The sequence below is a fragment of the Pterocles gutturalis genome, unplaced genomic scaffold (genome assembly GCF_000699245.1).
Source record: "Pterocles gutturalis isolate BGI_N339 unplaced genomic scaffold, ASM69924v1 scaffold18614, whole genome shotgun sequence".
Taxonomy (NCBI): domain Eukaryota; kingdom Metazoa; phylum Chordata; class Aves; order Pterocliformes; family Pteroclidae; genus Pterocles; species Pterocles gutturalis.
The window spans coordinates 3,575-17,629 of NW_010131103.1; the positions used below are offsets into that span (position 1 = coordinate 3,575).

The 14,055-nt window shown below is 37.7% G+C and overlaps 1 protein-coding gene across 1 annotated transcript in view; it reads left to right on the forward strand.

The window, feature by feature from the left end:
• Window positions 1-2,526: 2,526 nt before the first annotated feature.
• The window catches only part of LOC104460318 (ephrin type-A receptor 3), a gene marked incomplete at both ends in the record, with an annotated part of 28,188 nt that continues 16,659 nt past the window's right edge, over window positions 2,527-14,055 (forward strand). The window contains 4 exons of the mRNA XM_010080486.1: window positions 2,527-2,651; window positions 9,329-9,491; window positions 11,801-11,903; window positions 12,367-12,434. Of these exons, the coding sequence (XP_010078788.1) occupies window positions 2,527-2,651; window positions 9,329-9,491; window positions 11,801-11,903; window positions 12,367-12,434 (459 nt within the window). The remainder of the gene's footprint in view (window positions 2,652-9,328; window positions 9,492-11,800; window positions 11,904-12,366; window positions 12,435-14,055) is intronic.

Sequence of the window (14,055 nt, forward strand, 5' to 3'; positions counted from 1 at the left end):
TAATTTCCCTAGTTCAGGGGTTCAGTAGCTGTTGGAGTAGCCTGGTGTGCAGCACTGTCTTGTAGAACTCAGATCTGTTCTGTGCGTGGGATTAAGGGTGCCTGAAACTTTTTGTCCCCCATGATTATCTGTTTCCCCTCCATTTGCCCATGCAGTGGGATGCTGTCTCTTCCAGACACTATTTATGTGTAATTTCTAAGATGCTTTGAGAACCCTAGGGATTAGAAAAGGTATATGAATGTTTTATAATGTTATTGATAACTGCAGAGCAGACACTTTTCTAATAAACTGCTGTGAGATAAGTTACTGGTAACATCTGCAGAGATGTGTGTAAATGAGCTCAAAATAATTAATACTGTGTTAGAAGAAAGCTTTTTTTAAAGCACATCTGTATTGGAGCATATAAGATTATTTCAGCCTGCCCCAAAATGCATTGTAGCACAAATTACCATAATTTATTAGGGGAAAAAGACATTTCTGTTAATCATATATTAATTATTCATAAAATCTGTATTAACGTTACCTTAATGGGAGGTGTTACCAGCTGGAGTACTGGGCCTGGCAATCTATTCACACACAAAAAAAGATTAATAGATTGACTTAAAAAGAACACATAAAAATGACTTACAAGAGCATAAAAGCAGCAAGCATGGATATATGAGTTACCTTAGAGCTGGCTACAGTAGAGTAGTCCAGCCAGCTAACCAGTTCGTATTCTGGCTCTAGCACTGGTTTGTGCCTGAGTGGAATTCAAGTGCAATTACTGAAGGATGTTCTTTACAAACCAGTCCTGTATACCTTGCCCTAATGCTTTTCAGCTCTTTTCCCAAGCACGGATCTGGTGAGTCTAACTGAAATAGAAAGAGACAAAAAAAAATCTTTCCCATTCTACTTGAAAACAAAAAAACCCCAAAACCCGACAAAACAAGCCTTCAAAATCTGATTTCAGTAATTTAAATTCAGGATAAATTCTTCCTATTGTAAAAAAAAAAAATGGAAAAGAAAAGAAAAGAAAAGAAAAGAAAAGAAAAGAAAAGAAAAGAGGATTTTTGCATCTTTTTAATCTTCTCATAAAACTATTGTGAACCACGTGACGTGAAAATGCTGCTCAGAGGACATGTTTCAACCCAGAACAAATGTGGAAGTGTGTGTGTATGTATGTGCTTCTGCAGGTGTATGTAGCTTTCTAGATGCTCTACTCAATTAAAGGAGGATGTCAAAAATTAGATTATGACTCATGAGTAGAAAGTATATTTTGATGGAAGTTTAGCAAAATCAAACACAGGGTGAATTTTGAAAAATTTATTTTAATTAAAACTTTTTTTTTTTTGGCTTTTGAAAGATCTCTTGCAGGAGTGAAAACCAAAACAAAAAGGGCAGTGACTAATGCATGCAAATGTGTAATGCCTGTAAAGTGAAACCAGTTTTACATGAACAGTAAAAGCTTCATAGGATTCAGATGAAATTAAATTGTTTAGATCGGCTAGAGCCTTTCTATTAGGATAGCACAATGCTGAACTTATACACACATTTGGTTTACATGTTAAGATAAAAGGCTGTTTATTGGTAAGAGACTTTTTTTAAAATTACAGTTGTGACCTTTAATGTGTGATCTGTAAGTTATCATCTGACAAATTTTGGCCAAAACCATGGAAGAGAAGCATTTGGAGTGGGAAGCCAACCCAAAAGAAGCAGAGAAAATAATTAAAAAATTGCGTAGCTTTCAGTGAGTCCAGGAAACCTAGGCCTGGTCTTGGAACAACTCATAGAGCTGGGTGGTCTAGAGCTGAACTCTTGTTCAAGAATCTTAGGTAATTATGATTTTTTTTTTTTCTGTAACGTTGATAGTACTTCCAAGTTTTGGGTGGTGGGTGAGTCTGTGGCTTGCAATCAGTTGTCATGCCTGACTCTGATTAATACAGATCAGCAATGAGGTCATTTTGTAGTTTAATTTTTTTCTCTTCAAATTTCATTTTCAAAGAAATGTGGTAAAGGAGAAGTGTATATGGGAGCAATTTGTATCTGGAGAGCTTACCAAATAACGTTATAAAAGAGGCTGTATTCTGCAGTATGCTGATGGTTATTACTAGCCGTGTATACCAGGAGCTCCTTGTACATAATGCATCCCAGCACTGTTTTACACTTGCATATGGAAATGTTATCGGAGTTCTGCAGAGTCTGGTAATGATAATACTTCAGCATTATAAAAAATAGGTAGTACTGTTATTTTGTTCTCTCTTTTAGTATATCGAATGTATTTCATTGCTTCCACTGTAGTAGCAGATCAAATCCAGCTGCTGTCTTGCCACTAGTCCTCCAGTCTAACAGAAAATCTCAGTTCATTTTCCTTGAGGCCAGTATGTTTAAGGCATGTGTACCAGGACTATAATCCAGCTGCTGAATGTTGATACAAGTCCAGAGTTATGCTCATGAGTCTTTTAAATGGAAACAATACTCTTTGCCAAGGATTGGAACAGAGATAAACTCAGTCTGCTTTTCTGTATTCCCTCCTCCCCCCCTTTACAGCTCCGTCCCCCATCACGGTCATAAGGAAAGACAGGACATCAAGGAACAGCGTGTCTCTGTCTTGGCAAGAACCCGAACATCCGAATGGGATCATCTTGGACTACGAGGTCAAATACTATGAAAAGGTGGGAAGAAAGACTGAAGGGGAGGTTTTTGTTCTGGTAATACTGTAATGACTGCACCTTGCCTATGTTAAGGATTCAGAGACACCCCTGTTCACTCACTGGCCACCTCAATGACTCTAAGTGTTGAAACTGTTCAATTTTTGGTATGGAGAACATAATGAAAATATGAAGCAAAATTGTTAAGTTGTGTTGTCTACCAAGTTCATCCCCAAAACACATCAGAGCAAATAGAGAAGGTAATGCAGACAAGCTGTAATACTTTTTTTCCCCTTGAGTACAGTTTACTCACTCAGTTCTGTTATGCTGTCCATGTTCATACATTTATTTGTCAGCATCCATGAGCTGGTGCTTCCCTGTGGAGCAAGCATCTTGTACACAAAAATTATTTGGAAAAGAGATGGGCAATCCTTATAGTGACTGGTTTGCACTATGAAAGTTCCCACTTTTCATGAATAACTGAATTCTTCATAGATTTTACATAAATAACTACAAATAAAAGAAAATCTGCCATTAAGTAGGTTGTCTTTTATATTGATATTTTCTTATATTTACATCTGTTGATTTCTACATTATATACAGATGTGTATTTAGGAAAAAAATAGATCTTCATAGCAGAATGGTGTTTTTTAGTAAATCTTACTAGTAGAATTGAAAAGACCATAAACTGTTGTGAAGATTGTGAAGAGCAGTATTAGCCATTTTTATATTGGTCAGAGAGACCTTTTGATAGGATATTTCGATACTGAAGTTGACAAACTTTGAAGAAATGTCAGAAATAGTGATTTAATTTAGCATTTAGTAATGCTGTTCATATCTAGAAATCAAGCTTATATTTAATACGTACTGTGGAATATGTGGTGCCAAAATTCACTGCTTTTAAAAAGACTCCACAAATATGCAGTTATCTTTAAAAAGTTTTCTCATGGAGCTTACCAGTGGGACAATGTGGTATTGATAGTCCATGTGTGATCTCCAGAAGAATGGGGATTGGAAGGCCATATTCTGAAAAGATTTCTCCCAAATTAATATGTCATCTGATTTTGGGTGACCTTTTCTTGGTGAGCACTTGAACCTTCAAAGACCTTAGTAAAAATCTGAATATACATAGTACTACTGATAAAAAGGGAAAAAGAAAGCTTTCTAAACATTTCAGTTTGGTCTCACCTTATGGAGCAGTAGCCTATAGACTTTCATTTTGTTTTGTTTTGGTTTGGTTTGGTTTTTTTTTTTTTTTTTTGTTATTTCAATGGAGACAGGATGAAGTCTAGATCCTGGGCTTGAGAAGTAAAAGAGAACCAGCTCATACACCATATTGTCTTTATTTGTACCTCCTGAGCACTGAAGGGATGTAGGAATTACTTAAGCTCTTTTGTTTCCTATATTTTTAAAGGAAAGAAAATAGATCTTGCCTTTTAGTAAGGCCTGGAAGAGCTATTTACCTTACAAAAAGCCTACACCTGAAAGTTCCAAGAACTTCTTCCTGTATTGCACAGGCCATGCTATTTCACCACGTGGTTAACTCACGCTTCATTTGAGACCTGCCTAGCTGCTCTTGCTGCCGTTGGCCATACCTTTGTTTTCCTGAGCTGCGGAAGCCCCCTCTCAGCTACACCTCCAGTCTTCCCAAGCGGAAATCCTTGCGTGGGCAGCTCCGCGTCAGTACTGTGGGGTGCAGGATATAACACCCAGGCTTGTTGTGCATTGTGGTGTTAGGGTGATCTCTTTGGTTTTGGTTGCTCCAAAGGGAGAGAAGTTTTTCCCTTGTGTACATTTAGTTCATTTCAGTGGAATGACCAAGAATTTTTATTTATGTATTTGATTTTTTTTGCGGTGGTTTGATCATTGTTCTACACTGAAATTGGCTTGCTTTACTCAAGAAAATTGTCACCTCCCAGTACTGTTGGATGCATAGACCATGTGGCTGCTATTCCCACCAACTACACCCAGTCTTATGGAGCAACTGGTTGTCATAAGACAGCTTCATAAGACAACCAGTCTTATGACGCTGATCTTGCACATGTGTTTCTTCCCTTTGAAGTCTGTGATCAAGAGTTCATGTGCCCCAGACAGCTTTCCTAAACCAAAGAGTCAAGTGCTTGACAATAGGAGCCAGACCATTTAGAACAAAGGGTTTTTAAAAAACAACCTTCTGACGCCAGTGCTTTTAATGTGTGGTCTGCGGTCCCTTGGGGAGTCAGAAGCCTGTTCCTCAGGGTTTATGAAAGGTAACTAAGAAAAACAAATCTGTTGTCAGGAGGCTTTAATCCATTGCCCTTTTTAGGTCTGCAAATTGAAAAAGGTTGAAAGCTACTACGCTGTACATGTTAAACTTACCTGAGGTCAGAGCAGCCCATGCTGGACTGTTACTCTTCATTTCTTCGCCAAACACCTTTGGAAGATGCTACTTTTCAGCCTGAGATTTCTAAGTAGCCCTTCTCCCCTCCTCTTTTAAAAAGAGAGTTTTCTTTTCAAACTGGTCCAGTCTGCTTGATTTTCTGCTTCAGATATCATCTTGGTTGTGCTCATCAGGAAACCCACAGCTGTTAAATGGCAGCTGCTGGGAAACAGACCCTGCACAGTTAGCAATCTGGGTATTTCCCCTGACAAGTCATACCCGATTGCTGGTAGATTATTTATGTTGAGTCATGCTTTTCCCTCCTGCTTGTTTTTACTTGCCATACCTTTTGTCATCTCTTAGAAATTAATAAATACAGCATTAATAGAGTAATACAGGTCAGACCAATTCTGTCATATACCTTGTCCATGCAAATGATTTTTTTTTTTTACTTTGTTAAATTGTCCTTAAATTTCAAAGATACCTGATATTTATTAACATCTGCACATTAGTAATATTCAGGATGTTGGAATAGGTTTTGAATAAAAATAGAGCATCCTTTATGCATCCTGTATCTAAATTATGATATCCTGTAGTTTTCCTAATGCATTATTGGTATAAAGCATGTGGAAAATATTTATTTTCTCCACAGGTAATTAATTAACGAATTCAGTGGTTTTTTCACCAGGAATTGAATTGGTGTAACCAAGAGATAATAAAGACTTATGTGATGTTTCTGGAGAAATTAGAAGCTACAGCTTTCAGATAGTATTTTAACATTTTGTAATGAACCGATGGAATTTTAATGGATAACGTTATAAACTGAGATGGAAAGTTGTTCAGACTCAGTGTTTGGAACAGAATTGTATTTTCTGTAAAAGTCTATAGGGCCTGTTTATGAGACCCCACTCACTATTTATTAAAAAAAATTAAAAGAAATAAAATCCTCTTTCAGAGGAATACTGTAGAAAACTTCTAGGCATTTATTTTATGGTAAGGCATAATATTTTTATGTTAAGTTAATGGTACAAAATGACACCCTGGTTTAGTCCATCCATATAGTGCTGTGCTGGATTTTAAGTGTCTCAGCTGTCAAAGTGCAAGTATAACAGAAGTCGGGTTTTCTTCTTACACAGGCAGATACTTTGTTTCCTCCTTGTCTTTGTTCACATAATTATGTTCTCCAGAAGGAATATCTTGTCATGCAAAGATATGCAAAAATCCATTTCCTAAATACCACAGACTATTAGCTGTTTCATTTAAATATGCAGCTTACAATTATGATAACTAAATCCCACACACTTTGTTTGCAGCAGACTTCACCTTAATAATGAGTGAAATTTAACTGCAGTCTCTCAGTATTAAAGTAGATTTACCTTTGCCATAATTGAAATTGTGTGCTCAGCAGACTGGTTAAAGCCAACAAATAAATAATGAGATCTAGTTTGTGCTCTTTTTGAGGCTGAAAAATTAAATTATATGCAAATGCATTTAGTAACTTTTAAACTCTTATTATTCTGGCTTTGAGGGTAGGTAGGTCACATATACTCCCCGAGGTTTGTAGGAACTGTTGTATCGATGCACAATTCACGCCTGGCAATAAGGAGAAGCAGTGTTGTTGGGACTGTGGGTTCCTCCCAAAGGTGTGGTGGGGTTTGGTTTTGGCCTCTCGAGTGTACATGCAGCTGAAGGAGAAAATGTTCTTCCTCATATAATATAAAAACTTACTGTGCTTATCTGAAAAAGGACATACCGTTCCCTCTCAATAGTACTGCCACTATAAATGTTAAATGTATCCAAAATATGTCCTTTGTAAAATATGGTTTAAAATTATAAAATGTCATTTGCAAATGAGACAGTAACGGTAGTGGGATTTGCCTCCCAGTAAAAATTGTGTCTGGTAAACTATGCAGAAGTATTCAGGAAGAATACGCTTTGTGCATCCAAGTTCAAATTTATCATCATGAAGAGTGTTTGATTAAAGTTCTGCTTGGCAAGGACTAACTCTCCTTTTTGTATATTCCTTCTGCTTATGGCAGCTGTACTGCTGTATCTCCCAAGTTTTACTTCACTCCCAAGAAAGATAAACTTGGGCTTTTATGTGGTGTTTCACTGATTTGATTACTAGTAACGTAAAAAATGACTTACAAAATATGTGTGTAAAAAGCTTGCCATAAGCTAAGATACCATGACATCCTCCATACCATTGTTTTAAATGTTTATTTTCCAAGTTCCATTGTGGATTATTAACAGACAAGGCCATGACTATATTTTCCCTTGCACGTATGTATCAGCGCAAGGAGGAAATGTTTGCGTTTCATAAAAGCAGCCCGAAGTGAGATCAAAATGAATGTCCAGTCACAGCATACAGAAAAGATTTTGTGTTTTAAAGACAAGATTATTATGTTGTTGAAATGAAAATAGTTGCTACATTGAACTGAATTATAAGAAAAGCCTGCAAATTACAATACTAGCCCTTTGTTAGTTCAAAAATAAATAATTTTACACAAACCTGTTAGCACTTTAGGATGTCTTCCTGTAAGCTTTATCCCCTGAATTTATAACAGAAAACTTTCTCAGAGAAGTATTGGGAAACCATGAAGAGGTCCAATGTTGATTTCCTTTTTATTCTTAGTGTGCGATTAAAATGGGCCATGGTAAACATTTTTATAGTCATTCTTTGAAGACTAGGTCCAGCTCACCCTATTTGAGGTTTTGATTCTGGATGGTAACTGTCAGCCACAGGCTTCAGTGCTTCCCGCCCCCCTCCTTCACGTGATTACTCATGTACATAATGTTGAATATTATGTGGACATTCTGGCAATTTCCTCAACTGTAGTGTAAGTGTTTCTGTTTCTCTCTATATCAAAGACTGCCAAGAACAAGGTAGTTAGGCTTCCGTAGCACCAAAGTGAAGAGTTTCTGATGTCAACTAAATTAGAATACACCTTTCATACTCTACACAGCACGCTAGAGCAAACACACTTAAACAGCTCTAGTCACTTGAATTTTTCACATGAAGGTGAGTTGGCTTTGACAATGAATGTGTTGAATATTTTCCAACCTCTGTACTTGCACATCATTGCTCTAGTGTTGTTCAGAGTTAAAATGTCAGTACCCTGCGAGCTAATGCAATGCCATAAAACATAATGAGAATTGGGTGAGATTGTTTGCATCCGACATGCGTTAACCTAGATTCTGCTTTCAACCAGGCAAAACTCAATGATTGTAGTGTATTTCAGAATGTTCAAAGTAAGAGGGCAGCGTATGAAATCCCCACCACTTCTAGAATAAAAAAGTTCATAATTGTGAACCTAAACAACTGAGATTGTCGCAGTTCCCCCACATGTGTGGCAGTTGTCCAAGATTTTTTCTGAGGCAGTTCCAGCTACCATTTTTAGAGAGCCAAAAATGTTCTTTAAGTAGAGGATGGCTTTAGTAAAATAAGCAATACCTCAGGCCCCAAATGCATACTTGAATTTTTAAAGTATGTGCTTACAGTGGGACTGAGACATACATTTATCAGAATTAGCTTTTTACACAGTGTAAAGTGTATCCAAACTTACTTAATTACAAAATGGTCCATTTCTTATTTTATATAAAAAGTCATTATGTAAGAAATATGTGACTGTTAAACAGAGTGTGCTTGTGAGCGTATCGTCTGTAGTGGACACACACCTTGCTCTTTAGCAAAACACACGTTTCCTTTCTGGCTACTAAAGCCCAAGACTCACAGGAGCAAGTTCAGTGGGGTTTTGCCTAAATGAGGATGGATGCATCAGTCCCATAATGTTTATAGCATAGTAGAAAAACAGTTATATTCGCCTGTTCACAGACCTGAGGTAAGGAGAGCGTGAGTGAGGTTTCTCTTCTGACTGTTACGAAGGTAGACGCTGTCTTGTAAAATGTGAGGCAGTAAAAACTGCATCCTGCAATAGCTCTGCAAATCCCAGAAACGTCTAAGTTGGCCTGTTACAACTTCCAGGTCAGTGCAGAAGGCAATTTTTTTTTTTTATGGTTTTGAAATAACATTTTTATCTTAATTTCTTGTTGTGTTACAGACTATGGACAAAATGATGATATTTTGAGAAATATCGTATACTCATCAAGCATTTTATTTACAGCACAAAGCCGTAGAAGCGCCAATGGTTTAGATTTCTTGCTAATCAAAAGATTTTTAGCTGATGCAAAATGAATGGCTGTACAAGCATTTGCCAGGCTATAAATATTCAAAAAATATGTCAGTGCTCCCCAGGTGATTTGTAATAATTTTGTACCAACCACCTCTCGTTTCTGTTTTTTTAGGGTGTGGTTTTAATCTGATAATTTCTCTTCCCAAAAGCAGGAACAGGAGACAAGCTATACTATTCTGAGAGCCAAAGGCACCAATGTTACCATCAGTGGCCTCAAACCTGATACAACCTATGTCTTCCAAATTCGAGCCCGAACTGCAGCTGGATATGGGACAAACAGCCGCAAGTTTGAATTTGAAACCAGTCCGGACTGTATGTATTTGTTCAAACTTTAAACTGACATCCTGCCCAGTTTCTGACTGATTTGAATGGCTGCTTTCACTCCCTTTCTAGTTTAGTAAATGTGACTCACAGCTATTTATGATGTGTCTTTCTGGGTAGCGTTACTATATAACTTTATGTTTTATTGTTAAACTTGAAACATGCTATAAAGAGTATACCATTAATATCACAACTGATATTTTCTTCTGTTCCCTACAAAGTGCCAGAATCTATACCTGCTGAGAGAGGAAGTTTGATAGAAAAATGGATTCATAGCCTTGTGCTGTTCCAAATTTTTAGCCTGAATCCTATGGCCTATAAACTTCTGCTCCAAAAGAATTAATGTTATACTGGTCCATTGCTCCTGTGGGTCAGTGTGTAATTCAGCACATTGCTGTGAAGTGTAGTCTCACGCATAGCCTTGAGATGAAACTGATATGCACAGGCCAGGAGGGACAGTCGTTCACTTGAGCAGCTGGTCAGGGAGTTGGGCAGTTTGGCTCCCTTCTCCTCTCTGTCACTACATTTCTGAGTGGCCTTGGAGAAGTTATTTAATGGTCCAGCACTCCTTTTTTTGTCTAATGCCTAGATAATAACATTGTTTAACTGATGACCTCTATTCTTTACAAGTTCTTTTATTATATCAGAAAGACTCTTAATAGTGCTCATCATTTTAAATGTTACTTTCACATCACTTGGTACTATATTGTAAATCAGACCTTTTGCTTGCTAGAAGCTGAAAGTAGCTTAATGCATCAAAAAGTCAGCCTTTGTTTAGGTACCCAGTTACTGGTGTAGACTAATGCTGCATAATCAAGGACTGATTTTTAGAAGCAAGACTTTTACAGGAGACTCATATCTGCTGTTCAGAGTTATAACACAACTAAGGACTTTAATTCTGATACACTCTCATAAGGCTTATTCATGTACTCGTGATAAAGTTTGAGAATCCATGAATTAAGAAGTGCTCTGCTAAAGCAACGAAGTTTTAGCTAAGAGTAGCATAAACCAAATAGTCTTGCACTTGGCATCCATGTGTTTTTGAGATATGTGTTTCATCCCCACTTCTTCCTCCCCCACCTCAGCTCTTATTCTGAAAAGCAAACAAGCTTATTTAAAAAAAAAAAAAGTTACAAATTGCTGTTGTAATGACATGTAGCTTTGGCATACTGGATGAAACTGGAACTCAAGATAAGACAGACAAGTCCAGCAAGGAGAAAAAAAAAAACAGTTGCAGTGATAACAAATTTCATAATTTAGAAGGTAATGATTTTTCTCTGCCAAGTAATGTTAAAACAACAATAATAATAATAATGTATCTGAGCAAAAATGTGGAAGGTGGCAGGAGACAGTGGTGCACATCTCAGTAATGAGTGTACAAGTTACACAGATAGGCGTCAAATCACGGAACTTGATTCCTATTGCCAAGTTATCATAAGTACATGAGTACATTGTAGGTCTGTAATAGGCAGAGGCTTCTTCCCAAGGGGAATGGTGTGACCTCAAGCGGTCATGTAGACAAACCGTCCCACTTGTGGGGAGCAGGAGGGCTAGCTTTCCGCTCAGTTTAGACAATTGACTTGAAGCATAGAGCTGAGGCACCTGATGCTGCTGTGCTCGGTGAAGTTTGATAGGTGTATGCTGAGGAAGGTTCATCATACCTAAGACCTAGAGGCATCCTGTCATTGCATAGCAGTCTAGCACACTGAAGTTTCACACTTAAGGGCTGTAGGGAAGCCTCCAATGTAAGGCAGAAAGTAGCCCATCTTTTTCCTATAGGCATTGATTAACCATGGATAGTCCTTCTATGTGCTTCTGTGTGCCCTGGTTTTCACAGCTTTCATGGGGATACTGTCAAGCTTAACTTAACTCTTTCAAGCACTTTCCATCATACAGAAGTGAGAGTAAGGGTGACGATTATTGACTGGCTGGGTTTTCTTGCCAAGGAAAACCACCGTACTGACCATGACAAAATATACGTATGTCATGACATGTATGTTTCTATTTACATATATGTTTATATATTATAAGAGCAGGTACTATAATAAGCAAGAATAAAAATCAGCAGTAGCAGAAACAACTTTGGCAAATGGTCAAAGATGACTGAAGTCTTTTGTTTCCATTCCTTGTATTTATTTTTCTGCTTAAAAATTACTTAGTAGATTAAATGCTTGGCAGGAGACCAAATGCTATATAGTGATGACTTAATCTGTCTGTTCCCTGTATGAGTGTCAGTTGTGATGTAATCAATGTTTTGTGTGTGAGAAGGTTATTTATATAATTTTGTGTTAACTTTCCAGCATTCTCCATTTCCAGTGAGAACAGCCAGGTCGTAATGATTGCCATTTCAGCGGCAGTAGCCATTATTCTCCTCACAGTTGTGGTGTATGTCCTGATTGGGAGGTTAGTTTATCGTCTGGTTTGCACATTTACTCCCACTTCCCTTTCCCCAAGGGGCCTTGATGAGCACAGTCAATGGGGTGTCACTGGGCAGTAGTGTGGCCAGTTTGCACCTTCTCCTTTGTCTGCTGCCCAGGAGCTCCAAATACTGCTTCATGCTCAGTAATGAGCCCACTAACCTTAGCAGCCCCAATCATGCAGCAGTTGTTAAAAAAATGCTATAAACACATTCTTGGGCAATTGTAAAATTAAACTGTAGGGGTCAAAAATCAACAAATCCTCTCATTAGCCAATTTCCTCAAATTCCCAGAGAACATAACATGCCTCTATAGGGCACAGCGAATATAAATATCATTAAATTTTCAAACAGGCATTTAATTGTGGAGGGAAAACATTTTCTTCTGTTTCCACCTGCAGTTAACATATAAAATTCTCCATATTAATTCTTTTTCTCTGTTTCTTGTAGATTCTGTGGATACAAGAAGTCTAAACATGGCAGTGATGATAAAAGACTACATTTTGGGAATGGCCACTGTAAGTTACTGAAGCCTTTTAATGCTTCCAGATCTGTTGAATTCATCCCCTAGATAACTGGTATTTTTCAATTAAAAAAAAAAAAAAAAAAAAAGAAATCCCACCTCACTTAAACCGAGGTGAAATTGGGAAGAGAGTTATCTCTTCTCTTGTGGGTAAGGAGATTTCCCCCAAACTATTATTCTTTGTTTCAAATTCTTTCATCTGTGTTCAAGTTAGTAATGAGCAAAACATTGCTGTCTATGTTCAAACAGCGCGTGTGGTTAGCAATATGATATTGATTCTGTTGTGCATTACTGAAATGCAGAGTGTAACTTCAACTTCTTCATTATCAGCTGTATAAAGTCTAAGAAATGACATTTTTTTCCCAAAGCAAAATATAAAATCAATGAAACCTATCTCGGTGACTGTTGAAGGGATTGTGAAAATTGCTTGCTTGATGAAGTTGACCCACTTCTAATTTAGTTCGGAATTATTCTAAGCATAGGCTGAAAAGTGATTTGGAGTAGGATTTGGAGTAGTTTCTTATATTAAGACTAACTACTAAATAAGTGTCTGACAGATTAGTGGGATTTTTTAAATCCAGCTGTTTACAAACATGTTTTGTTCAAATCCTGATTCTCCACTTGCAAGAATGAATATGTCTATGCTTTCTTTGGGTGTCATCCAGGAGTAAGAAGAGAGCCTTTCTATTGACTTATGTAGTCTTTGTATCACAAAAATTGTACATAGTTAAAGACATGAGATTTTGCTCATCCTGAGGAATCTGGGCTACTTTTGAAATGTGTTCAAAAGCCAAACTCAAAGCCCATTTCTAATGTTTGCATGCCTATTTTTAATAAGGCTAAATGGGACTTCATTCCTGGGTACTCTGAGTTGATTTGCTGAGCCCTGTGAAAGGGACAGCATGGAGCATGATTCCATCCAGGAGATGCTCAGGGGAAGAAGTGGTGTTTTTCTGAGCCCAGGACCATCTCCTGGCTACCAGGAGGAGGTAGCTTGCTATGGCCCGTGGCTGGAAGGGGCAGTATTTCAGCTCCTCACTGATGCTCTCTGCAGTGTGCATAACCCTGCAGCACTTTTCCACAGCAGGGGAGCTGTGAATTGTGAAGACTTAGATCACAGTCAAAGCTCCATCCATACCCTCTTTAAAATAGAGATAAACTAGTTTGGAAGCAGAAGAAGCTGAGGAGAGAGGAAGGACATAGTTTAACATTCCTGATCAGGAGTAGGGAGGGAATTCTTGGTTTCTTATCACTGCATTTTGGATTTTTTTCATCCTTACAGGACAAAGATAGCACTTCTTGAAAACATCAAGACTGTAAATTCCTTTTTTTTCACCCACAGAATTCTTGGTGTCTAATGAGCATGTTTTCAATAAGAAGCAGTAGTTTGTCTTTGAAACTGTTTCAGTTCAGGATAAATATCCTCCTACATGATGTAGACCATGTTGAATCATATATTTCTATTGCTTAGCGTGTTGTAAGGTTAATGTATGTGGGGTTTTTGCACACAACAGTGGCGCTGTACCATCTGCAAAAAGAGCTGTTGGTACCATTATCAGATGCCTCCCCACCAAACATAATTGAATTAACATTTTAATGAGGGATTTACCTGCAGT